The sequence below is a fragment of the Nicotiana tabacum genome, chromosome 12, assembly GCF_000715075.1.
Source record: "Nicotiana tabacum cultivar K326 chromosome 12, ASM71507v2, whole genome shotgun sequence".
Classification (NCBI taxonomy): domain Eukaryota; kingdom Viridiplantae; phylum Streptophyta; class Magnoliopsida; order Solanales; family Solanaceae; genus Nicotiana; species Nicotiana tabacum.
In genome coordinates, this window is record NC_134091.1 from 121,560,994 (window position 1) to 121,586,145 (window position 25,152).

The window sequence follows — 25,152 nt, forward strand, 5'->3', positions numbered from 1 at the left end:
GTCTCGACCTTTATGGCCCCTGTGTGTGCTTTTACGAAAGAATTTGCAAGCATGACAAAAGAGTCGATAGAATTAGATGGTAAATTATGATACCATATCATTGCTCCCTTTGACAAGGTTTCATCTAATATCTTCAATAATACGGATTCGATTTCATCGTCCTCTAGATTTTTCCCTTTAACGGAACATGTGTAAGAGGTAACATGTTCGTTGGGGTCGGTAGTTCCGTTATATTTAGGAATCTCGGGCATGCAAAACTTCTTTGGGATCGGTTTAGGAGCCGCTCTTGGGGGAAAAGGCTTTTGTACGAATTTTTTAGAATCTAAGCCCTTCAATATCGGTGGTACCCCCAGGATCTAATCAACCCTGGAGTTATATGTTTCTACCTTTTTGTCGTTTGCCTCAATCCTCCTTTCTCCTGACTCTATTCATTTGGTCAGTTCTTTGAACATCTTAGCAATTTCGGGATTAGTCCCCGACTCTTGTTCGTTCGACCTTCCTATGGTTGGTTCCGATCTGTGGGTGGCTTCTCGGGGTGGACTGAGCTCCGGCCTGCTTGGTATCTGGCTTTGGCTCTGCAACTGAGCTATTGCTGCTTGTTGAGTTTACAACATTTCGAAAATCATACGCAAGCTGATTTTGTTTTCCTTGACGTTATGGGTATCTCGAGCTGCAGATCGAGTACCACCATGAATGTTATTTCCAGGTTCAGAACCTAGGTTTGCCTCAATGGCCATATGCGAATTAACATCTAATGGCACTTTGACTCGAGCTCCAACGGCGTCGACAAGCGGCCTTTCGGCCTTGGGCGTCTAGTTGTTGTTTTCACCTTGAAGGCCAGCTTCGTTGTCGATAGGTAAGGCCATTTAATTGATAGCTCGACTGCTAATCCAAAATCAAAGACACTTCTGAAAACAAGCGTAAAATGGTATGTTTTGCAGATTCGTATCAAATAACCACTGTTATCCTTAGCCCCACGGTGGGCGCCAAACTATTTACCCGAAAAATGGATAGAGTTGAATTTGTACGTAGTTCTAAGGGTATGTGATATAACTTGACACAAATCATAATAGTAAATAGAAATATCGAATATTGACTGTAAAGGATGAAAATAAGCAAAGTTGAAAAGAGGATGATTTATGGATTAAGCAAAATGAGTCAATCTATGAAGCTAAAAAGGATAATTCTTCAATATGGGAGTGTATCATATCTGAGTTACAATGTCTGCTAAAATCTTGCCCTCTTTATAGAAATATAGCCATCCCTCTTATAGTGAAGGGATCCTACTTTAGATATAATTAGAAATACATAGTGAAAAACCCATGATAAATCAGTTTTTCCTTAATTCCCGCCGAGATTCTCTCTCTTAGTGCGGTTGTAACGGCTCTTGTCTATGAGCTCGATCCTGACCGAACTCGGTACCTGTCGGTTTCCGGGTTTAGAGCTCGATGTGGGTTCAAGCTCGATGTTGACTCGGGACCCAGTATTAGGCCGGTATTGGTTGGCCTTTGGCCCTTAAGCTCGATTCCACCGCTTCTCATCATAGTTCGATTTGGACCCGAGCTCAATAACAGTTTCGAGCTCGGTATTTGACATGTCCCTGAAATTCGAATCTCGTTTGTGCCTTCTTCGGATCCCATCTCGATATTATGAAGACTTTCTTCAGTCCATTATGTTCCCATCTCGATCAGTCGTATGAAGGACGAAATCAATTTCGACCGTATACAATATTATATTGAATTTCTCATCGATCGAATTGTGACAGAACAAGATATATTCAGAGTATAATTCTTATAATATAGCTAATAAATTAATTGTTTGAAACTTTGATTTGTTCTTTCTTAATTAAGAAATTCAACCTCTGATTACGTAAAAGTAGAAAAGAGATTAACTTTATTCTTTAAAAGAAAGGCTTTTCCCAATTGCACTACAGCGCGAGGATAATATTCTTGCCTTCTTTTTGGTGTTGAATAAAGAAAAAGTAGTGCTAAGAAGTGGAAAACTATTATTATGGCAGGTGTAAGATAAAAAATAATTCTAAAAAACCTTGCTGCAAAGGTCATAACATGAAGATGTGAGACTTGTATCCGGTTCCACCAAGGTTGATAAAATTGTGAATATTGATTCGAGGTTGAGATTAAATATTCATTTGCCCTCGTTAACAATATTCCCTTCGGGTCTACCCGATGACATCCGCAGTTGTTGTCCTCGGTCTTGGTCTCCACTTGATTTGTCTTCCGGCTGTCCCTAGTTCCATGTGTCACTATCATTCGAGTATTTAATGTGAACCGATTTTACCCTATACAGATAGTCCCCCTGCTTTCCGGTGGCATATCTTTGTGTCACCCTTCGTGAGGGTTTCTCCAAACTTGTTCAGCAGGACCGACTCAATCTCATGCGGATCCAAGCCATTTCCTTTCACGCCGTTTGTGTAGGTGATGATGTGCTCCTGAGGGTCCGAAGTACCATCATATTTTGGTACATCCGGCATTTTGAATCGCTACGAAATTAGCTTAGGTGTCGCGCTCGGTTTGAACGGCAACTGGGTGTATTTCTTTGAGTATGGTCCCTTCAATACTAGCGATGCGCCCGGAATTTGGTCCATTCGGGTATTTATTTCCCTCATAAACCGCATGAGCTCGGGTTTGAAGGGATCATTACTGTTGTTATTACACAGATCCGTTGCCGCCCCCTTCCTCCCCCCTCCCCCGGCCCCTTCGAAGCCGACCTCACCCCTAGGGGTGTTGTTATCAACCCTTTGGGTTGTTTGATTCGTGGGAGCACCAGGAGGAACTGGACCTCTTCCATTCGCATTGTTGGAAGCACCCGACAACGTTTGCCTTAATTCGGTCATGGCCTGGTCTTGCCGTGAGAGATAGCCCATGATGGCATTTTGTTGTTCTCTCAAGATCCTTACCGTTTCCGCAACGTGCTCGTCTTCGGCATCAGCAGGAGTAGCCTCACATTCGTGTCGTGGATATCGCCCACCATGAACCGGCGTGGCAAGGTCCTCCTCGTTGTGGGTGTCGCAGATCGAATCCTCGTGTTGAGGCGGATTTTCTTGGTCCTCAACGTTGTGTGCGATGTTATCATTGTTAGCTGCCATCTTTTACGATTTTTGCTAAGAAACAAAGAATCAAATAGATTAGTAATAGATGCAAGGATCAACTCAATTACGCAACTGTCTAAGCCCCACGGTAGGCGCCAAACTGTTTACTCGTAAAACGGTACATTTGAATTTATAGCATGATTTATAGACAAGTGAATCGATTTGATCCCAAAATGATAAATAAACTAAATAAAATACAAGACTTAGCATTGAAATCGAGATAAAATAGCAGACAACTTGGTTCTGAGAGCAAGGCTTCCAAAGACAGCAATAAAAATATCGTTAGACAGAAAATAAAGTATTATTTAGCTTGGAATAATGTATAGCGTCAGTTTGCCAGAATTTTTCGTGTCCTACAATCGCTGTTGAAGTCACTATTTATAGTTATACCCAGGGAACAAGGTCCTAAGATCCTCTTAAATGACAATAATGAGGGCCATTGATGAATATGTAACGGCAAATAAAAAATGCTAAAATTCTCTGTAACAGATGTGCATTCAATACTAAGGAATATTCTTCATTGAATGTTATCTGGCGGCAATATTCGTTTGCCCTCGTTAACAATGTTCCCTTCGGGGTCTACCCGATGACAGCCACAGCCGTTGTCCTCAGTCTTGATTTTCACTCGCTTCGCCTTCCGTCTGTCCCCGGTTTCACGTGTCACTCTATCATTCGAGTATTTAATGTGAACCGATTTTACCTTATATACTAATATTATTGTTTGATCGAATCAAAACATTTTTAGGGGTCATTTGTTACAATAGTGAGATATCCCAAGGGGTGAGATATCCATGAGATTAGTTATCCCACCTTTTATATCATATATGGCATAATTAATACCACCATTTCAGTGTAAAAGTTATTTCGGAATTAGTTAATAACTCAAACCAAACATGAGATAGTTAATTTTAAACTTTATCCCAAAATTATTATTCTTTATCTCATATCAAACCATTCCTTAGGCTACGTCCCCCGTTGCATGCAAACAGTATTTTGTCCCACTAACCAACACAAGATTTTCATACGAGATTACGGCTATAATGCAATATTTCAAAAGGTACTACCCCGACGAACAATTTCTTGGGTTTCATTAATTATCTTTTTCGTTCTTTGAACAAAGGAACCATACTTTTGTTGTTCTCGGAATTGGGTCCATTTATTGGTCTTTGTATCTGCTCATCAGTAATCTCGGGTCTAATGCCTATTCAATTGTCATTACTCGTTAATTCTTTCTGTTAGACTAAAATTACTTACTCCATCCATTCATTTTTATTTGTCCGTAATGAATTTTGTATACTCCTTAAAAAATAATAAATGAGGTGTATATTTTATCATAACACCCTGCCATAATAATACTTGTATTTTGAAAAGTCTTGGAAAATAATTTGTAAAATGAAGAATTAATGATAAGGGGTAAAACAAGAAAAAATATGGTCTTCTCTTTATTTGCTAAAATTGACAAGTAAAAATATAAATATATTTTTAGTATAGTGGACAAGTAAAAGTAAACAGAGAGAGTAGATTTATATATATATATATATATATATATATATATATATATATATATATATATATATATATATATATATATATATATATATATATATATATACACACACACACACACACACACACACACACACACACACACACACACACACACACACATATATTCTTTTTAGCAGATTACCAATTGATATTTATCTAAACATTCACTTTTAATTACTTATTAAATGATCTGATTATGTAAGTATTATGTAATTTTATAGCGTTAGTGTATAGAACTTAAACTCAAAAAAGATTTGAGTTATGTATTTAACTCATTTGCCCCAACAAAGTAAACCTTTTTTTTACAATATTAAGTCACCCAAATATATTAAGTTATCATACAAGTAAAAATCACTTGATAGTGTAAAATTTCCTTATATATAAATTAAACTATTTTTTTATTTGACGATATAAATATGTTTTTACTCTATGAATGAATTTTAACTTTTAATAACAGGTTAATCACTATCATTTTTACCAGATTATTAATTGATAGGGAGTATTTATTACTACAAGATTCCACTTGTAATTAATTAATAAATGACCTAATTTTGTAAATATTTGTTCTTTTCACCAATCTATTTTCTTTCTATAAATGTGCAGTGCCTATATAGGAGGAAAACAGCTGACTGCATTTGGCGTTAACTCCAACCATTTCTAAGAAAAATAATTGAAGTACGAGCTCACGGAAATGGAGAACAAGTTGGCCAAATGGGGTTTCAACAATGGAGATTTAAAGGAAAAATCATTGCTTTCAATTCGATCAGTTCTTGAAACGATAATGGAAAATCTTAAAGAAGAGAATGAGAGGAAGTCAGTCATTCATTTGGGGCGTGGTGACCCTTCTGCAATTCCCTGCTTTCGAACTTCACCGGTAGCAGAAAACGCTCTTTTTAGTGCTGTTCGATCTGCTAAGTTCAATGGTTATGCTCCTGCTGTTGGTCTTTATTCAGCTCGGAGGTAAGCTATAGCTTATGTTTAATTTATACATTCTTTCTTGAAAATTGTGAAATCTTGCTTCACTTAAATATTAGGCTTTTCTCGATGCTATGTTGCTCGAACTCTTCAAAAATATTGACAACTGCGATTGTTTGGATCGGAGTATCCGACACGGGTACGACAACATTTTGGAGAGTCCGCACAACACAGTGACTATAACAAGATTCACGTTGTGACATGTATCTAACTCACACATGACGCATAACAGACTTTTGTGGCTAATGTATTATTGATATATTAATGGTTGGTGCAGAAATTTTCTCTTGCAAGGATGTAAAAACTTTTAATTTTTTTTTTCTGATTTATCACATTGCAAATTAAATTAAAATTGGTCTCTTTAGAAAGAAGGTAAAATATGCGTACACTCTAACCTCCTCAGGCCCCACTTGCTCGGGTATGTGTCGGATCCTCCAAAAGTAGTGTATTTTTAGAGGATTCGACACAGATGCGGTGATATTTTGGAGAGTCCGCACAACATATATAGTCTCTATAACAAGATTCCTTGTGACATGTATCTAACTCACACATGACGCGTAACAGAGTGGCTAATGTATTATGGATATACTAATGGTTGGTGCAGAAATTGTCTCTTGCATGGATGTAAAAATTCTAAACTCTTTTTCTGATTTATCACATTGCAAATTAAAATTGGTCTTTGTTTAGCAAGGAGGTAAGTGTATAGGATAATGTTTTGTTGATATTTTAATGGGCGGTGCAGAAATTTTCTCTTGCATGGATGGTAAAAGCTTGTTCCTTTTTTTTCCTTCTTTTTATGTGATTTATCTCATTGTAATTTAGAAATCGGTTAATTCTTTAATTTTTCTTTTCGCATTTGTCTCTTTGATAGCCTCTCTACTTTTAGTAGACTTGAACACTTGAAAATAGAAACTAAGCCTCTAACTGAAATACCAGTTGATATCAGCAGCGGGGTCAGGAATTTTAACTTGAGGAATCAAGAAAATGTAAAAATGTCACATCTAGTATTTTTTAACCATTTTTGGCACTACATTAAAAACTTTATTTTTTATTTCACGGGGATTCAAAAATTTATATATATATGAAAAACATTATTTATACCCTGTTGAACAGTGTAATTCCAGATAAAGAGTAGGGTACTAATACAGGGCCGAAGGTATCTGTCTTAAAGGGTGGTCAACTCGTCGGAAAATTACACAGCGTATATAGGTAAAATGTTAGGTTTTAGAGGTATGTAACATATATTGAACACTCTTTGTTGGAGAATTTTTTCACTTCTTTCAAGTTTGAACACCCTTGAGGAAATTCCTGGCTTCGTCATTGCTGATATAGAGAAAGAACTAAGAGGAACATTTGCTTGTCGCGTGTTGTAGGCTTGATGTCATTTATTTTAGTGGCTAATAATCATGAATGATATGATTATGTTTCATCAAGTTTTCTTCTACTGCTAAGAAACAAGCGGAGTGCTGATGCCAAAGACATACTCTGATCTGTACATATTTTTTTCATCTGTTTAATAGGTCGATAGCGGAATACCTCTCTCATGATCTTCCTCACCAACTATCACCAGATGATGTTTTCCTTACACCTGGTGCTAATCATGCAATTGAAGTTGTAATGGCGGTCCTCGCTCGCCCTGGTGCCAACATATTGCTTCCTAAACCAGGGTATCCGTTTTATGAAGCTCGTGCTGCAGTTAGTAATGTTGAGGTTCGCCATTTCGACCTTCTCCCAGAAAAGGGTTGGGAGGTCGATCTTGGAAGCCTAGAATCCCTTGTTGATGATAACACTATTGCCATAGTTATCATTAATCCTGGAAATCCTTGTGGTAATGTTTTTTTCTCCGAACACTTGCAAGAGGTACGATCGATCTGTATATTGATTACTTATCACTCTGTTAAATCTCACAGTTTCTATTGAATTAACTCATTTTCCAAGTTCGTCGCTTCTTTGTTTTCGTCATGGAGGTTGCGGAGACAGCAAAAAAGCTAGGTATTCTAGTGATTGCAGATGAAGTCTATAACCATCTATGTTTCGGTAGCAAGCCGTTTGTGCCAATGGGAGTATTTGGATCAATAACTCCAATTTTAACTCTGGGGTCATTGTCAAAAAGATGGATTATTCCTGGTTGGCGACTTGGTTGGATGGCAATGGTTGATCCTAGTGGCATTCTTAAGAAGTCCGGGGTTCGTATCATTTTCTTCCTTGTCTTTACTTTCTTTTGTTTATCTTAATACTCTTATTTCAACTTTCTAAACCAGATAATAAATGGATCAGAAAAGGGTCCACGACATGTGACAAAATATCCAAAGGATACGGTTTATTGAAGAATTATGAGGAGGAAAATGTATATTGGGAAATATCCGAAGGATGCTTTTTATGATGTTTGCCCAATTGGGAAATATATCATGTACATTCATGCATACTAACGAAGAGGAGCCTTGGAGCAACGGTATAGTTGTCTCCGTGTGACCTGTAGGTCACGGGTTTGAGCCATAGAATCAGCTACTAATGCTTGCATTAGGGTAGGCTGCCTACATCACGCCCCTTGGAACGCGGCCCTTCTCCGGACCCTGTGTGAACGCGGCTGCCACTTTAGTCATGCATACTAACCCACTGATGGCATTTAGTATCTCTCATATAGATCTCTGCAAGAGTAGAAACTAATAGACTTGCATTTCAGTGCTTTTTAAGGCTGTTCTAAAATGTGACCGAGTCTTATGTTGCTTTTTGCTTTTCAGCTTGCTGAATCCCTTCAAAGTTATCTTGATTACGGTGCTAATCCTGCAACTATTATTCAGGTATTGCTTATATGTGATTTCCTATGATCAAATCGATCATACACGTAATCAAGCTCATAACAGGCGATGACAAGAAGCTATATGAGTTTGCTTACGTTAGTTCATTGACATCCATCAACGAGACTTATCTCATCCCATTATGTGTTTCTTTTTCCATATATCAGGTTGAGTTCTGATTGTGTGTGATTTCAAATGTTCAGGGAGCAGTGCCTCACATCCTCGAGACGACGACCAAGGATTTCTTTTCAAACATCAATAATATATTAAGGGAAGCTGTCGATGTATTTATTACCAAAATTCAGGAGATGCCTTGCTTTACCTGCCCGTACAAACCAGATGGAGCAATGTCAGTGATGGTAAGGACTTATTGTAACACTTCAATTTGAGTCCTCTAAAATTCTAAATCTAGGAACTCCAGATATTCAGTTTTGACTTTCTTGCGTTGCAGTTTAAGTTGAACCTGTCATATTTGGAAGGCATAAATGATGATATGGATTTCTGCACTAAGTTAGTCCATGAAGAATCAGTAATCGTTCTGCCAGGTAAATAGCTCGCTCGCTGCTAATATGGTTGCTCAATAAGGAATTTAGTACACGCTGTTGAGTTTCGGCGTTTGGACAATATTTGGTCCAAGTTTAAAAAATAAAGTATTAAAAGTTGAAGTTTTGTGTTTGAATATGAATTTCACTTGGAAGAAAAGAGTTAAAAGATTTGTATGTTAGAAACCATTTTTTCACTACTCATTTAACAAGTTTTCAATATTTCACTAGTACTTCAAATACTGAAGTTCAGTATTTGCAAATACTGATTGATGGCCACACCAGTATTATAGCAAGTACAACAACATTAACAATAAAACATTTGTAATCTCATAAGTGGGGTCTAGAAAAGGTAGTGAGTATGCAGCCTTACGCATACACCAGTATTGTAGCAAGTACAACAAAAACAAATGAAAAACTTAAGTGTAATAGCACAAGTGGGGTATGGGGAGTATAGTGAGTACGCAACCTTACGCGTACCTTGTGCCGGTGTAGAGATTGTTTCCGATAGAGTTTCGGCTCAAGACAAACATGCATAGTATTGTAGAAAATAGTGAAGTACTATTATTTATGGCCGATTGAGTGATGAAAAAATTATAAATTGCAGGAGTGGTGGTGGGACTGAAGAATTGGCTGCGGTTAACTTTTGCCATTGAGCCATCCATTCTTGAAGAAGGACTTGAGAGGATAAAAGCTTTCTGCTTGAGGCATTCAAGGAGCTAAAAAGAAAATTTAGTTTCAATTTGCTAATCTATTGTGAATCATGTCTAATGTAGAATTTCTCCTTAATTGACAATTACTTTTAGTTGTTAAAGCTACAATCTTTGGATGTTCCCACCTGCTTTTAAGCCCACTACAAATCTACAAGACTACAACTGCATGACAATTTGAATTGTTGAGAGGGGAGGTAGTGTGATAGCAACGGATGTTAAAGCGTGCGATAGAAAGCGGAAAAACTAATTGATTGACTATTGAGTGCAAGCCCATATATAGACGAGTTGCGTGATACAAAGCGAAAAAACGAATTGATTAACTAAGTGCAAGCCACATCTAAACTTGTTGCGTGATACAAAGTGACAAAATGAATGGGAAAAGATCCGGCGATCGAAACTATTTTTATTCACTAGTCACAAAAGTTTATAAAATTGGTATATTTTTTTGTATATATATATATATATATATATATATATATATATATTAAAAAAATATATTTTTTCAGCTATTATTTTGAGAGCGGATATACAGTGTTATTTTTCAAGAAAATAATTGTTTGACTATTGAGTACAAGCCCTTTGCTTAAAATTTACTACAAGGAACTATTGAGTACAAGCCCTTTGCTTAAAATTTACTACAAGGAACGTCTATCTTGTCATTTACAAATCTTTGACTTTAATTGTGAAAAAGACTTCAAAAGCCTCAAAGTAGTCTAGATTAGAAAGAGTTTTCAGCTAGAATTTAATAGGGATATGAATTATGGTTAAAATCTTTTTAAAGAGCATATATATAAATTTGTTCATAGCAAAGATTTATTTTTAAAAAAATGAGGTCAATCTTTCTATTTCCACTATTATTACTCCCTCCGACTCATACACACCCCTAAGTAAAAATTAATTAGGATGGAATTTTGATTACTTTATCCTTATTCATGTCTTAATATTTAATCTTTTTTCATTGATATTTGAACAAAGTTATTCATAATTGAGGTATTTCTAGTTTTTAAAAACAATTATTACTAAGGGTAAAAAAGGAACAAGATAATCAATTTTGTCTTAAACTTTTAAAGTGACAAATAATTTGAGATAACTATTTGTAGTAACCACGACTGATAATATGAGACGGAGGGAGTAGTTTATACTAAAGGTGTTAATCGGGTCGGGCCGGCCCACTAATAACCCGGTTCGACCCACTTCAGCCCGGGTCAACCCGGGTCGGTAAGGGGTAGGACGCGTTGGCTAGGGTAGGGGGTTGTGCTGGACTGGGTCGGGCCTTTTTTGGCTACCGGTACACCGGAACCCGGCTAGCCCGCTAACCCGTTCAAGGGTTTTAACCGTGTTCCAGCCCGGTCCAGTCCGATTTAAGTTGTAATTTTATTTTTTAAATTCTGACCGTTGCAAACTGTCAAAATAAAAAATGACCGTTATGCAAAAACTCTTTTTTGTACTTTTAGCCATTTCGGCCTATCCCCTTACTAAAATAGCCTCTCCAACCCTAATAATTGATAAATTACATTCTTAACCTTTTAATAACTATAAATAGCCCCCTCTTCTTTATTTTTTCTCACAACTTGCTCTCTTCTTTTACTCTAATTCTCTCTCAATTCCCTCTTGATTATTGAATTGCTTATTGCTCTCAAGTTCTCAATTAATTAAAATTTTAAATTTTACCAATTATTTACGGTAGCCACTACAAAATTATAATTATCAAGTGAAGTGTGGTTACCATTTTTGTTAGGTTCAAGTCAAATCATGCCCTGTGCTTCTAGAGTGCGTTCAAATATTTGGGAACACTTTGAGGTGTTAGAAGAAAATGAAGAAGTCCGCAAAGTAGAGTGCAAGAACTGTGGCCGAGTCTTTTAATGTTCGTCGAAAGTGGGAGGGCACAACTGGTTTAAGGAGGCATATCAAGGGTTGTCTTGAGCATCCTCCAGGAATTCGTATTTAAGTTGATTTGAGATAATTTGAAGTATTATTATGCAATGAAAATATGAAATGAAAGCCTTTGAAATTTGATCCTTACATATTGGTCTTATTAAATAATTTTATGTAGCCACTTAATTTCAATTTTCAAATTTTAAAATTCAAATTTAAAACATTAAAATTTAAAGTTTAAAAGTTTAATTTTATGCCTTAAAATACTTATTTTATTATTTAAAAGCTTGCAAACACTTAAGTAACAATTACATTGAACAAGAAAACATAATATACTAAAAAGAAAACTCGGCCCGGTCCGGACCCGATAAGCCCGAACCCCGGACGGGCCCACCAAAACCCGAAATATCCCAGCCCACTACCAGCCCGGAACCCCGGCTCACTAACTAGCCCACCTCACTAACCGAACAGGCTTTTTTTTTCATGTCCAGCCTGGTCCAGCCCGTCCGGTAAACACCTTTAGTTTATATACGGGTAGCCTGGTGCATTAAACTCTCGCTATGCGCGGGTTTCAGGGAAGGGTCGAACCGTAAGGGTCTATTGTACGTAGCCTTACCCTGCATTTCTGTAAGAGGTTATTTTTCCGGCTTGAACCCGTGATCTCCTGGTCACATGGCAACAACTTTACTAGTTACGCCAAGGCTCCACTTCTATTAGTTTATACAAATATATTTTAAAAAAACATATTTTCTAAGTTAAGAATACTTTGAATGTATTATAGTGAGTTTCATTGTTTATTAATTATAAAAAGGTAAACTAACGCGGATGCATATACGACCAAAACGATCATGCTAAAATACTCATTTTGAAAAATATTACACTAAGTGCCTATGTAGGAAAAATTACTTTTTATCTATATCTGAATTATTATAAAAGCATGAATACAATGACGGTTTACAAAAATAACCTTATAATATTAGTCATAATAACTCACAATAAAAGGACATAACCGAAATTCTAGACATTAGCCTTGTAATCCTATTAGTTTTAGGACATAATACTACATGTTAGGAATCCTATATGATTACGTTTAGGAATCCTATTGGTATAATTACTTTCGAACATAATTGCGATGACCCAATATTTTATCCTTAATTTAAACATTTATTTATGTGTTCTGAAACCTCGAATAGCATTTTTCAGCATTTCTCGACTTGCGTGCACAATCCGTAAAATTTTTCGAAAAGTTTTTATGTAAAAAATTGATTAAAATATGAAATAGTCCTGAAAAACTCACTTAAGTTGACTTCGGTAAATATTTTAGGCAAACAGACCCGGATCAGTATTTTGATGGCTCCGGTAGGTCCGTATCGTGATTTGGGACTTGGGCGTATGCCCAGAATCGAATTCGGAGGTCCCTAAGTCGAATTATTTCCATTTAACGGAAACTAGAAATTTAAAGGCTACAAACTTTCAAAGTCTGACCACAAATTGAATTTTATTGATATCGGGCTTGAATTTCGATTCCGAAAGTTGAAATAGTTCTGTTATGTCATTTATGACTTGTGCGCCAAATTTGAAATTATTCCGGATTCACTTAATATGTTTCGGCGCGAGTTTTGTAAAGTAAAAATTTCATAAACTCATAAGTGTGAATCGAGTTGTGAATTATAATTTCGATATTATTTGACGTGATTTGACCCCGAGTAAATCCGTGTTATGTTACGGGACTGGTTGGTATAATTGTAAAGCCCCGTAAAATTTAGCAAATGAATTTAAGATTTCGTGCGCAAATGAATTTAAGGTTTCGTGGCTCACATGTTTTAGGATTGTAGAACCCAAGTAGATTTTTCCCTAGTTTTGGGCACCAAATTGTGTGGCTGATATGCGGATCACATATCCATTATGCGGTCGCATATGCGACTGCATACCCTATTTCAGAGCTTCATTTTTGGGTTTTTATAACCCGACCCTACTTCGTTAAATAGACGATTTGTACCATGTGTTGAGCTAAAATCTGACATTTTAAGAGTGAAAGAGTGCCCTAGAGTGAGGGAGTGATCTTCAGCAAATTGTCCTTCAATTCTTGCTCGAATCTTTGAAGATTAACAAGGAAAACTTACTAGGTCTTCATCATAGAGGTAAGATTCTACACCCTAACCCTCAATCTCGAATTTTATCTAGAATTGGGTAATTAGTAAAATGATTCTTGGGTATGGGAGTTGGTTATTTTGCATGCATGTATTATCAAAGGGTGTAGGAAAATTATTGAGTTAAAAATGGTAAATAATGGGTTGTGGGGTGATGGAATCCTCCATAAAAGGACCTTGAAATCTTAATGCACACCTAGTGTTTGATAAAATGCTCAAATGAGCTAGAACCATGATCATCTTCCTAATTTTGGTTCAACTTGTTATATTTCTAAAATAGATTGAAGTTGCTAAGAATTCCGAAATATTTTAGAGTTTAAGGAAGCTCAATTGAAGTATGTTGGCTAAACTCTTCTTTAAGAATTGGAACCCCAATACCCTTGTAAGTTCCAAGATATTTATTATAAGTCGAGTACTCCGAATAAGTTTTGTGACAAAGATATATGTTCAATTCTGTTTCAAATGCTCTTATCATATTGTATTATAAATTGAGGATGTGTTCCAAACTATGAATTGTGTATCTACATGTTATGATTCCAAGTCGTGATTTATGTGGAAAACTATTATGCCAAATTGTGTAGAGATTGCGATTGGGGTTACACCTCCACCCACATATATTGGGGTGAGGCGGTAGGGCCGCTTTTTATATGATTTTGGTATTGTTGTTGCACCACCACCCACACGCATATATTGGGGTGAGGCGGCATGGCCGCTTTGTGTAGGTATTGGTATCATTGATGTACTTCCACCCGCATGTATTGGGGTGAGGCGGTATGACCGCTTTGTGTAGGTTTTTGGTACTGTGGTTATACCTCCACCCACATACATTGGGGTGAGGCGGCAGGGCCGCTTGAGTAGAGTTTTGGTATTGTGCTTACACCTCCACCTACATACATTGGGGTGAGGCGGCGGGGTCGCTTTGTGTGAAAGTGGTTACAGGGGATCTCATTTTAAATTCTATAAATGTTAATGGTAGCTCTTGATAAGCTTGCTTTGGTTTAAATGGCTATCCGTGCTATTCTATTGTCACGCTGGTTCATCATATTCATATTGTATTTTCAAATTCTTAAATTGGTGTTTGATTTTCATACTAGTACTATTCGACGGTACTAACGTCCCTTTTGCCGGAGGCGCTGCATCTTTAATGGATGCAGGTGGTTCCACAGCAGGAGGCATTGATCAGTGATAGTGGTGCACCCTCTTCCCAGCTGACTTGGTGAGCCCTACTTCATTCCGGGGTCATGTATATTTTATTCTTTGTGTATTGTGTTTAAGGTATAGTCGGGGTCTTGTTGCCGGCATTATTATAGTATTCTTGTTTATCTATAGAGGCTCTGTAGACATAGTGTGGATTGTATTTATTTTTGGGAAGGTTAACCTAAAAATGTTATAATCGTATCATCTATTCCACTTTAACTATGATTGTACAGTGTACTATTTTGGAGACTGGTTAAAGACGTAACTAATGGAAGTGAATTGGTGTTATTCAAATGACCTCTTGATTTTTAATTAATAATATAAATGTATCTTCTCTTTATTCATGGGCGAGTTGGGTAGAAGGAATTGTACAAGCTTACTCGACCGGGGTATCTCGGTTGAGCGCCGATCACGTTTCCCGAGGTCGGGGCATGACAATAATTGGACGAGGTCCCGAGTGGCTCGGTGAGTTTCGTATGTGTATCGGACCATTTTTGTAAAAGAATTGCAGGTCTGGTTCTGGTGTGTAGCACCTGCGCAACTTTGGTCGCAGGTGCGTCATCGCTTTTGCGGAGGCAGTGTCCCTTCTACGACTTAGGCCTTGGGAAGCTCCTTCGCTTTTGCATAGAAATTAGGTGCAGATGCGTGACCGCTTCTGCAAAGGCAACGCTTCTGCGGAAGAGAGCATTTCTGTGGTCGTTTGGTCGCTTCTGCGATGTCGCAGGTGCGACATTAAAGTCCACAGATGCGGAATTTTGCCTGGAAAGCCCATTTCGCAAATGCGAGATTTTTCTCGCAAATGCGAAAATAATGTCCGCAGATGCGAAAATACTAGACAGAATGCTTAAAAATCGGGTGTTGACCATTTTTACTCATTTTTGAGTTTTGAGTCTCAAATTTGGATGATTCCAAAAGAGGTTTTTCACGACTTTGACTTGGGTAAGTGTTACTTATCATATATTGATGATATTTCATAAGTCCATGTCTATATTCATCATTTATTTCGGATTTAGATGGAAGAAATTGGAATTTTTGTAAAACTTTTCAAAAACGTAAATTTAGGATTTGAAGGTCCATTTGACATCGGAATTTGATAATTTTTGTATGGTTGGACTCGTCTCGGAACGAGTGTTCGGATTTTGTGAGTTTTTCTAAGATTCGATACGTGTGTCCTACTGTTGAATTTTTTAGATGAATTTTGAATTTTAATTCGGGAAATTAGTAATTTCATATGGAATTAATTCCTACGATTCGTGTTGAGTATATTGGATTGTTGGTGACTAGATTTGAAGCTTTCGGACACCAATTTGCGAGGTAAAGGTTTATTGGAATCTTGAATTTGGTTGCGAAGTGAGGTAAGAGTCGTGGTTAACCTTGACTTGAGCTAATAGAACCCTTGAATTATTTGTTACGTGAATTTCATGTGTAACGACGTATAGGCGAGATGACGAGTGCCTATACGTTGTCAAATTGATTGTTTGCCTATTTATCTAAAAAATCATAAATCATTTTAAATCATGAATTAATTATTTCTTTCATATTCTTTGTCCCATATTATATCTTGAATTCATTGGAGCGGGTTGCACGCCGTAACAGAATTAAATTGAAAGATTATATTGTTGGATCGGGTTGCACTCCGCAACGAAATTATTCTAAGTTTATATTATTATTATTATTATTATTATTATTATTATTATTATTATTATTATTATTATTATTATTATTATTATTATTATTATTATTATTATTATTATTATTATTATTATTATTATTATTATTATTATTATTATTATTATTATTATTATTATTATTATTATTATTATTATTATTATTATTATTATTATTATTATTATTATTATTATTATTATTATTATTATTATTATTATTATTATTATTATTATTATTATTATTATTATTATTATTATTATTATTATTATTATTATTATTATTATTATTATTATTATTATTATTATTATTATTATTATTATTATTATTATTATTATTATTATTATTATTATTATTATTATTATTATTATTATTATTATTATTATTATTATTATTATTATTATTATTATTATTATTATTATTATTATTATTATTATTATTATTATTATTATTATTATTATTATTATTATTATTATTATTATTATTATTATTATTATTATTATTATTATTATTATTATTATTATTATTATTATTATTATTATTATTATTATTATTATTATTATTATTATTATTATTATTATTATTATTATTATTATTATTATTATTATTATTATTATTATTATTATTATTATTATTATTATTATTATTATTATTATTATTATTATTATTATTATTATTATTATTATTATTATTATTATTATTATTATTATTATTATTATTATTATTATTATTATTATTATTATTATTATTATTATTATTATTATTATTATTATTATTATTATTATTATTATTATTGCGTACAGGTTAATGTAAGCGACCTGTCTTAGCCTCGTCACTACTTCGTCGAGGTTAGGCTCGGCACTTACAAAATACATGGGTCCGGTTGTACTCATACTACACTCTGTACCTTTTGTGCAGATACCGGAGTTGGTTCTAGTGGCGTACCGTAGATTTGCTCTGATTCAGCTATCATAGGAGACTTGAGGTATAGTTGCACAGCGTTCGCAGCTCTGAAGTCCCCTTCTACTTTATCTTAGATGTGTGCTTTCTTTCAGACAACTTTATTTTTATTCAGACCCTTATTTGTATTATTCTAGAAGCTCGTGCACTTGTGACTCCAGTTCTGGGATGGTATTTAGACATCGTATTTATTTTGGTTTGTTTACCTAAATTCAGATATTATTCTAGTTATTACTAATTAATTAAGATGAATTGAAACAAAAATGGTTAAAATTATTCCAACATTGTCTTGCTTAGCAAGTGAAATGTTAGGCGTTATCACGATCCCGAAGGTGGGAATTTCGGGTCGTAACAAGTTGGTATTAAAGCACTAGGTTACTTAGGTCTCACGAGTCACGAGCAATCTTAGTAGAGTCTGAAGGATCGATACGGAGACGTATGTACTTATCTCTTAGAGGCTATGATGTTTAGGAACAATATCACTTCTTTCTTATTCTATCGTGCTATTTTATTCTATCATTGATGATTGAACCATTCTATTCTTATTCTTTCGCAGATGGTGAGAACACGTAATACATCTACCGATGGATACGGACCAGAACCCCCAATGGCAACTATGACCAGGATATCAAGATTTGCGGCAACATTATTGGTGGAGGAGAATGAAAAAGGATATAGTTGCATATGCAGCTTGGTGTTTACATTGTCAGCAAGTCAAGTACAAGTATCAGAGACCTGGTGGTTTGCTTCAGAAGTTAGAAATTCCTTAGTGGAAGTGGGAGCGTATCACTATGGATTTTGTTGTTGGGCTTCCACGAACTCAGAGAAAGTTTGATGCAGTATGGGTCATTGTGGACAGGTTGACCAAGTCAGCACATTTCATTCCAGTAGCAGTTACCTATTCTTCAGAACGGTTAGCGGTGATTTACATCCGCGAAATTGTCCGCCTTCACGGTGTGCCCGTGTCTATTATTTCAGATCGAGGGGGGCAGTTCACCCCACACTTCTGTAGGGTTGTACAACGTGATTTAGGGACGCGAGTTGAGTTGAGTATATCATTTCATCCTCAAACGGACGGACAATCTGAGCTCACTATTCAAATATTGGAAGATACGCTTCGCGCTTGTGTTAGACTTTGGAAGTTCTTGGGATCAATTCTTGCCACTTGAGGAGCTTGCCTATAATAACATCTACCAGTTGAGCATTTAAATGGCTCTGTATAAAGCATTATACGGGAGGCGATGTCGTTCGCCAGTTGGCTGGTTTGAACCGGGAGAGGCTCGGTTGTTGGGTACCGATTTGGTACAAGATGCCTTGGATAAGGTCAAAATTATTCAGGATCGACTTCGCACAACTCAGTCTAGTCAAAAGAGTTATGCTGACCGTAAAGTTTGTGACGTTGCATTCATGGCAGGAGAAAGAGTATTGCTCCGGGTTTCACTTATGAAAGGTGTAATGAGATTCAGAAAGAAGGGCAAGTTGAGCCCTAGGTATATCATACCCTTTGAAATTATTGAAAGGGTGGGTGAAGTATCCTACAAGCTTGCATTACCGACTAGTTTATCAATAGTTCATCCGGTGTTCCATGTATCCATGCTCCGAAAATACCATGGTGATCCGTCCTATGTATTAAATTTTAGCTCGGTCCAATTGGACAAAGATTTGACTTATGAAGATAAGTAGGTAGCTATTCTAGCCCGGCATGTCCGACAGTTGAGGTCTAAGACTTATCCTTCAGTTTGGGTGCAATGGAGAGGTAAGTCGATTGAGGCAGCTACGTGGGAGTCCGAGTCAGACATGTAGAGTAGATATCCACACCTTTTCACCAGCTCAGGTAATTTTCTAATTCCGTTCGAGGATGTACGCTTGTTTTAGATGTGGAGAATGTGATGACCTAATATGTCATCTTTAATTTTTAAACATTCATTTATGTGTTCTAAGATCTCGAATATCACCTTTTAGTATTTCTCGACTTGCGTACGCAGTCCGTAAATTTTTCCGGATAGTTTTTATGTGAACAATTGATTAAAATGTGAAATAGTGCTTTAAAACTTACTTAAGTTAACTTCGGTCAATATTTTGGGCAAACGGATCCGAGTTAGTATTTTGATGGCTTCTGTAGGTCCGTATCGTGATTTTGAACTTGTGCGTATGCCCGGAATCAAATTCGGAGGTCCCTGGCTCGAATTATCGTCATTTAACGGAAACTAGAAATCTAAAGGCTAACGACTTTCAAAGTTTAACCACAAATTGACTTTTATTGATATTGGGCTCGGATTTTGATTCCAAAAGTTGGAATAGTTCTGTTATGTCATTTATGACTTGTGCGCCAAATTTGAAATTATTTCGGATTCATTTTATACGTTTCGATGCGAGTTTTCTAAAGTGACAATTTCATAAACTCATAAGTCTGAATCGAGGTGTGAATTGTAATTTCGATGTTATTTGATGTGATTTGAGACCCCGAGTAAGTCCGCGTTATGTTAGAGACTGGTTGGTATAATTGGACGAGGTTCCGAGTTGCTCGGGTGAGTTTCGGACGTGTTTCGAACCATTTTGGTAAAACTTTGCATGTCTGGTTCTGGTGTGTCGCACCTGCGCAACTTTGGCCGCAGGTGCGTCATCGCTTTTGCGGAGGCAGTGTCACTTCTGCGACTTAGGACTTGGGAATCTCCTTCGCTTCTGTGGAGAAATGAGGAGCAGATGCGCGACCGCTTCTGCGAAGGCTGAAATGCTTCGGCGGAAGAGACCGCTTCTGCGTTCGTTTGGTCGCTTCTGCGATGTCGCAAGTGCGACATTGAAGTCCGCAGATGCGAAATATTTCATGGCAAGCCCATTTTGCAAATGCGAGATTTTTCTTGCAAATGCAAGCTCGCAGATGCAAAAATAATGTCTGCAAATGAGAAAATGCTGGACAAAATGCTTAAAAATTGGGTGTTAGCCATTTTTACTCATTTTTGAGTTTTGAGTCTCGAATTTGGGCAAGGGGTTTTTCACGACTTCGACTTGGGTAAGTGTTCCTTATCATATATTGATAATATTTCATAAGTCCATGTGTATATTCATCATTTATTATTATTATTATTATTATTATTATTATTATTATTATTATTATTATTATTATTATTATTATTATTATTATTATTATTATTATTATTATTATTATTATTATTATTATTATTATTATTATTATTATTATTATTATTATTATTATTATTATTATTATTATTATTATTATTATTATTATTATTATTATTATTATTATTATTATTATTATTATTATTATTATTATTATTATTATTATTATTATTATTATTATTATTATTATTATTATTATTATTATTATTATTATTATTATTATTATTATTATTATTATTATTATTATTATTATTATTATTATTATTATTATTATTATTATTATTATTATTATTATTATTATTATTATTATTATTATTATTATTATTATTATTATTATTATTATTATTATTATTATTATTATTATTATTATTATTATTATTATTATTATTATTATTATTATTATTATTATTATTATTATTATTATTATTATTATTATTATTATTATTATTATTATTATTATTATTGCTTTCTTTCAGATAGCTTTAATTTTATTTAGACCCTTGTTTGTATTATTGTAGAAGCTCGTACACTTGTGACTCCAGTTCTAGGATGGTATTTAGACATCATATTTATTTTGATTTGTTCACCTAAATTTAGATATTATTCTAGTTGTTGATTTCATTACTAATTAATTAAGATGAATTGAAACAAAAATGGTTAAAATTATTTTAACGTTGTGTAATGACCCAACCGATCATTTTGACTTTTAAAATCCCATTCCCTAAAATAAAACTTCCCGTATGTGCTTTTAATGATTTATGACTTGCGGAGATAGTTGGCTCAGGATTTGGAAGTGTTTGGGTTGAAATCGGAACACTTGGTTCCTTAAGTTGGCTTTAAAAGGCCAAGTTTGACTTCGGTCAACATTTTGAGAAAACGACCCTGGAATAGAATTTTGATGATTCCAACAGCTTTGTATGGTGATTTTGGACTTAGGAGCATGTTCGGAATTTTATTTGGAAGTCCGTAGTTAAATTAGGCTTGAAATGGCTAAAATAGGAATTTAAGTTTGGTAGTTTGACTGGGGAGTTGACTTTTTGATATCGAAGTCGGAATCAAGTTCTGAAAATTTTCATAACTCCATTATGTCATTTATGACTTGTGTGCAATATTTGAGGTCAATCGGACTTGATTTGATAAGTTTCGACATCGAATGTAGAAGTTGAAAATTTTAAGTTTCATTAAGCTTGAATTGGAGCATAATTCGTGGTTTTAGTATCGTTTTATGTGATTTGAGGTTTAAAATAAGTTCATATGATGTTTTAGGACTTGTTGGTATATTTGGTTGAGGTCCTGAGGGCCTCGGGTGAGTTTCGGATGGTTAACAGATCAAAAGTTGGACTTAAAACAGCTGCTGCAATTTTTTCTTTCTGCTGGAAATTTTGGGTTGTGATCGAGCCCAAGATCGAGGCCCAGGATCGAGGCCCAAGATCGAGGCCATGATCGAGGGTCATGATCGAAGGCAGGGCTCGAGGCTCATGATCGAAGGCCCATGCTCGAGAGCCATGATCGAAGACAAAGGCTCGAGGGCCATGATCGAAGCCACGATCGAGGCCGAGGATCGAGGGCTGCCTGGGCAGAATTATAAAGGAGGGCATTCGTCCCATTCGCCATTTTTAACAAATTAGAGCTTGAGCAGAGGCGATTTTTGATAGATTTTCAAGGAAAATACATTAGGGTAAGTGATTCTAACTCGGATTTGGTTAATATACACGAATATATCATTGTTTTCACCATTTAATTAGTGTTTTGAGATTGAATTTTGGGAATCTTTTAGAAATCTCATAGAAACAAATTTTTGAGATTTCGGTATCGATTCAAAGTCAGATTTGAGTGAAACTTGTATGGTTGGACTCATAATTGAATGAGTTGTCGGATTTCGTAAGTTTTTTCGAGATTTGAGACGTGGGCCCCACAGACAAATTTTTAATTCATTTCGGAATTTTGATTGAAAATGTAGTATTTTCTTATGAAATTAATTATTTAATTTTTGGTGAATGTATCGAATTATTTTTGGTTAGATTCGAGCCATTCAGAGGTGGATAATCGAGGAAAGGGTATACTAGTAGATTAAATTGGAGCAAGACATGGTAAGTCTCTTGTCTAATCTTGTAAGGGAAAAATTACCCCATAGGTAATTAAAGTAATAATTATTACTAATTCTGGGGGCTACGTACGCACGAGGTGATGAGAGTCTGTGCGTAGCTACTATTAATGCTAAAGTCCGGGTAATTTAGGACTCAAAGCATGAATTACTTGTGTAAATTGTATTCTTTGTTTAATTAATATTATTTGATATATATATATATATATATATATATATATATTGTGAATTGTTAGATAAAAATATTAAAGGATGGAAATCTCATATACTTGATTTTCTGTTTAAATTAATTAATTATTAAGAGAAATTGTTCTTCCTCCCGAATTTATCTTATAATAAATATACACTTCTTCCGGAGGTACATAAGAAAATGTCCTCCTTTCTTGAGGAGCGGGCCGAACGCCTCGGCAGGATAGATGCATCTTTAGATCGCGCTGCACGTCCCTCGGCAGTGTACACAACACTCTGGATAGCGTCGTACGACCTCGGCAGAAATCGTGCCTAATAATAATAATTACACCATACTTTGATAGTTTATTGCAGCTTGTAAAGCTAATTGATAAATTTTAATTTAGTGGAATTGAAGGAATTTAATAAATATATTGAGAATAGTTGCATTTGAAGGAATTTAATTATTTCTGCTGGTTAAAGAAAAATCATTGTAAATTCTATAATTCACGTTGATCTAGATATTCTTATTTCTATTTTGTTTATTATTATTGACTCTTAGTGAGTGTCAAGTAGGCCATCTCGTCTCTACCACTTCGAGATTAGGCTTGATACTTACTGGGTACATGTTGTTTACGTACTCATGCTACACTTGCTGTACTTTTTGTGCAGGATCTGAGGCAGGTACTAGTGGAGGACCTATCATCGCACATCCACGTTATCCACAGGCGTAGTGGTGAGCTGCCTTTCTGAGCTGTTCTGTAGCTACCAGTGCCTCTTCTTGCATTTTTATTCTGTCTATTTTTATTTCAGACAATATTTGGAGTTTTGTATAATCTACTAGATGCGCATACACTTGTGACACCAGGTCTTGGCACACACATTGGTAGAATTGGGAGTTGATTATTTATCTTAGATTTAAATTAATCGGTATCTTTTATATTTTCTTTAATATTGCTAGTAAAACAATAAAAATTACTTAGAAAATTATTCTGAAAATAATTGATATATGTTTAATTTATTTGTTGGCTTGCCTAGCTATAGTGTTGGGCGCCATCAGGACTTATAGGTGAAGTTGGGTTGTGACAACATGGTATCAGAGCACTAGGTTCACGTAGGTCTCACAGGTTATGAGCAGGCATAATAGAGTCTTGCGAATCTGTACGGAGACGTCTGTACTTATCTTCGAGAGGCTATAGGGTGTTAGGAAACTACCTTTCTTCATATTCCATCGTGCAATTGCTGTAGTATTAAATATATTTCTCTTATTCTCTCACAGATGGTGAGAACGCGCTCTAATAAGGTTCCAGACCAGAGAAGAACTACTCCCCCAATTGCTCAAGGCCGAGGCAAAGGCCGAGGGAGGGCTCCAGTCCGTGATAGGGGGCGAGGACATCCCAGGACTGTTCCAGTTTTGCCGCCAGTGGGTCCCGCAGAGAATCCCATTATTGAGGAGGAGGGTGAGGTGCTTGTAGCAGAGCCAGCTCCGATGGATTTCACATCTGCACCGGGATTTCAGGATGTCATGGGTCGTATGTTGCGGTTCACAGACAATATGACTCAGGCCGGTTTATTTCTGGCAGACCCAGTCACATCTCAGGCAGGCGGGGGAGCACAGACCCCTACCGCGCAGGCTCATGGACAGGCAGCTGCTATATATCAGACCTAAGGTGCACTACTTGTGGGTGGAGCCCAGCCAGTGCCAACAGCTACACCTGAGCCCAAGCCAGCTGCAGCCTCCGATCCTCAAGAACTATTGGACAGATGAACTAGACTACATCCTCCTGTCTTTGGGGGTGAGTGACATGAGGATCCCCAGGATTTCATTGATCGGTGCAAGGATAGACTATACAACATGAGGATATTGGTGTCTCATGGGGTAGACTTTACTACTTTTCAGCTAGAGGGCAGAGCCCGTAGATGGTGGCAGTTTTATGTTCTTGGCAGACAACCAGATTCTCCTCCCATGACTTGGGACATGTTCACCCGTATCTTCCTGGACATGTATATTCCACCCTCCTAGAGGGAAGAGTTGAGGTTTCAGTTTGAGCAGCTCCAGCAGGGTCAGATGTTAGTGACCGATTATGAGGCGAGGTTCTCTGAGTTATCTCGCCATGCACTTATGATACTCCTTACTGAGGCGGAGAGAGTGCAGATGTTTGTTGCGGGTTTACATACTGGCATTCATGCCACTATAGCCCGAGAGGTTG

The 25,152-nt window shown here is 36.0% G+C and overlaps 1 protein-coding gene across 1 annotated transcript; it reads left to right on the forward strand.

Moving 5' to 3' along the window:
• Nucleotides 1-5,271: 5,271 nt before the first annotated feature.
• Nucleotides 5,272-9,809, forward strand: LOC107823705 (putative aminotransferase TAT2). The gene is made up of 7 exons (XM_016650397.2): nt 5,272-5,617; nt 7,153-7,492; nt 7,600-7,818; nt 8,374-8,433; nt 8,634-8,789; nt 8,882-8,975; nt 9,580-9,809. The coding sequence occupies exons 1-7, from the start codon at nt 5,349-5,351 to the stop codon at nt 9,693-9,695; spliced, it is 1,254 nt and encodes a 417-aa protein (XP_016505883.1). The 5' UTR covers nt 5,272-5,348; the 3' UTR covers nt 9,696-9,809.
• The last annotated feature ends 15,343 nt before the right edge of the window (nt 9,810-25,152 follow it).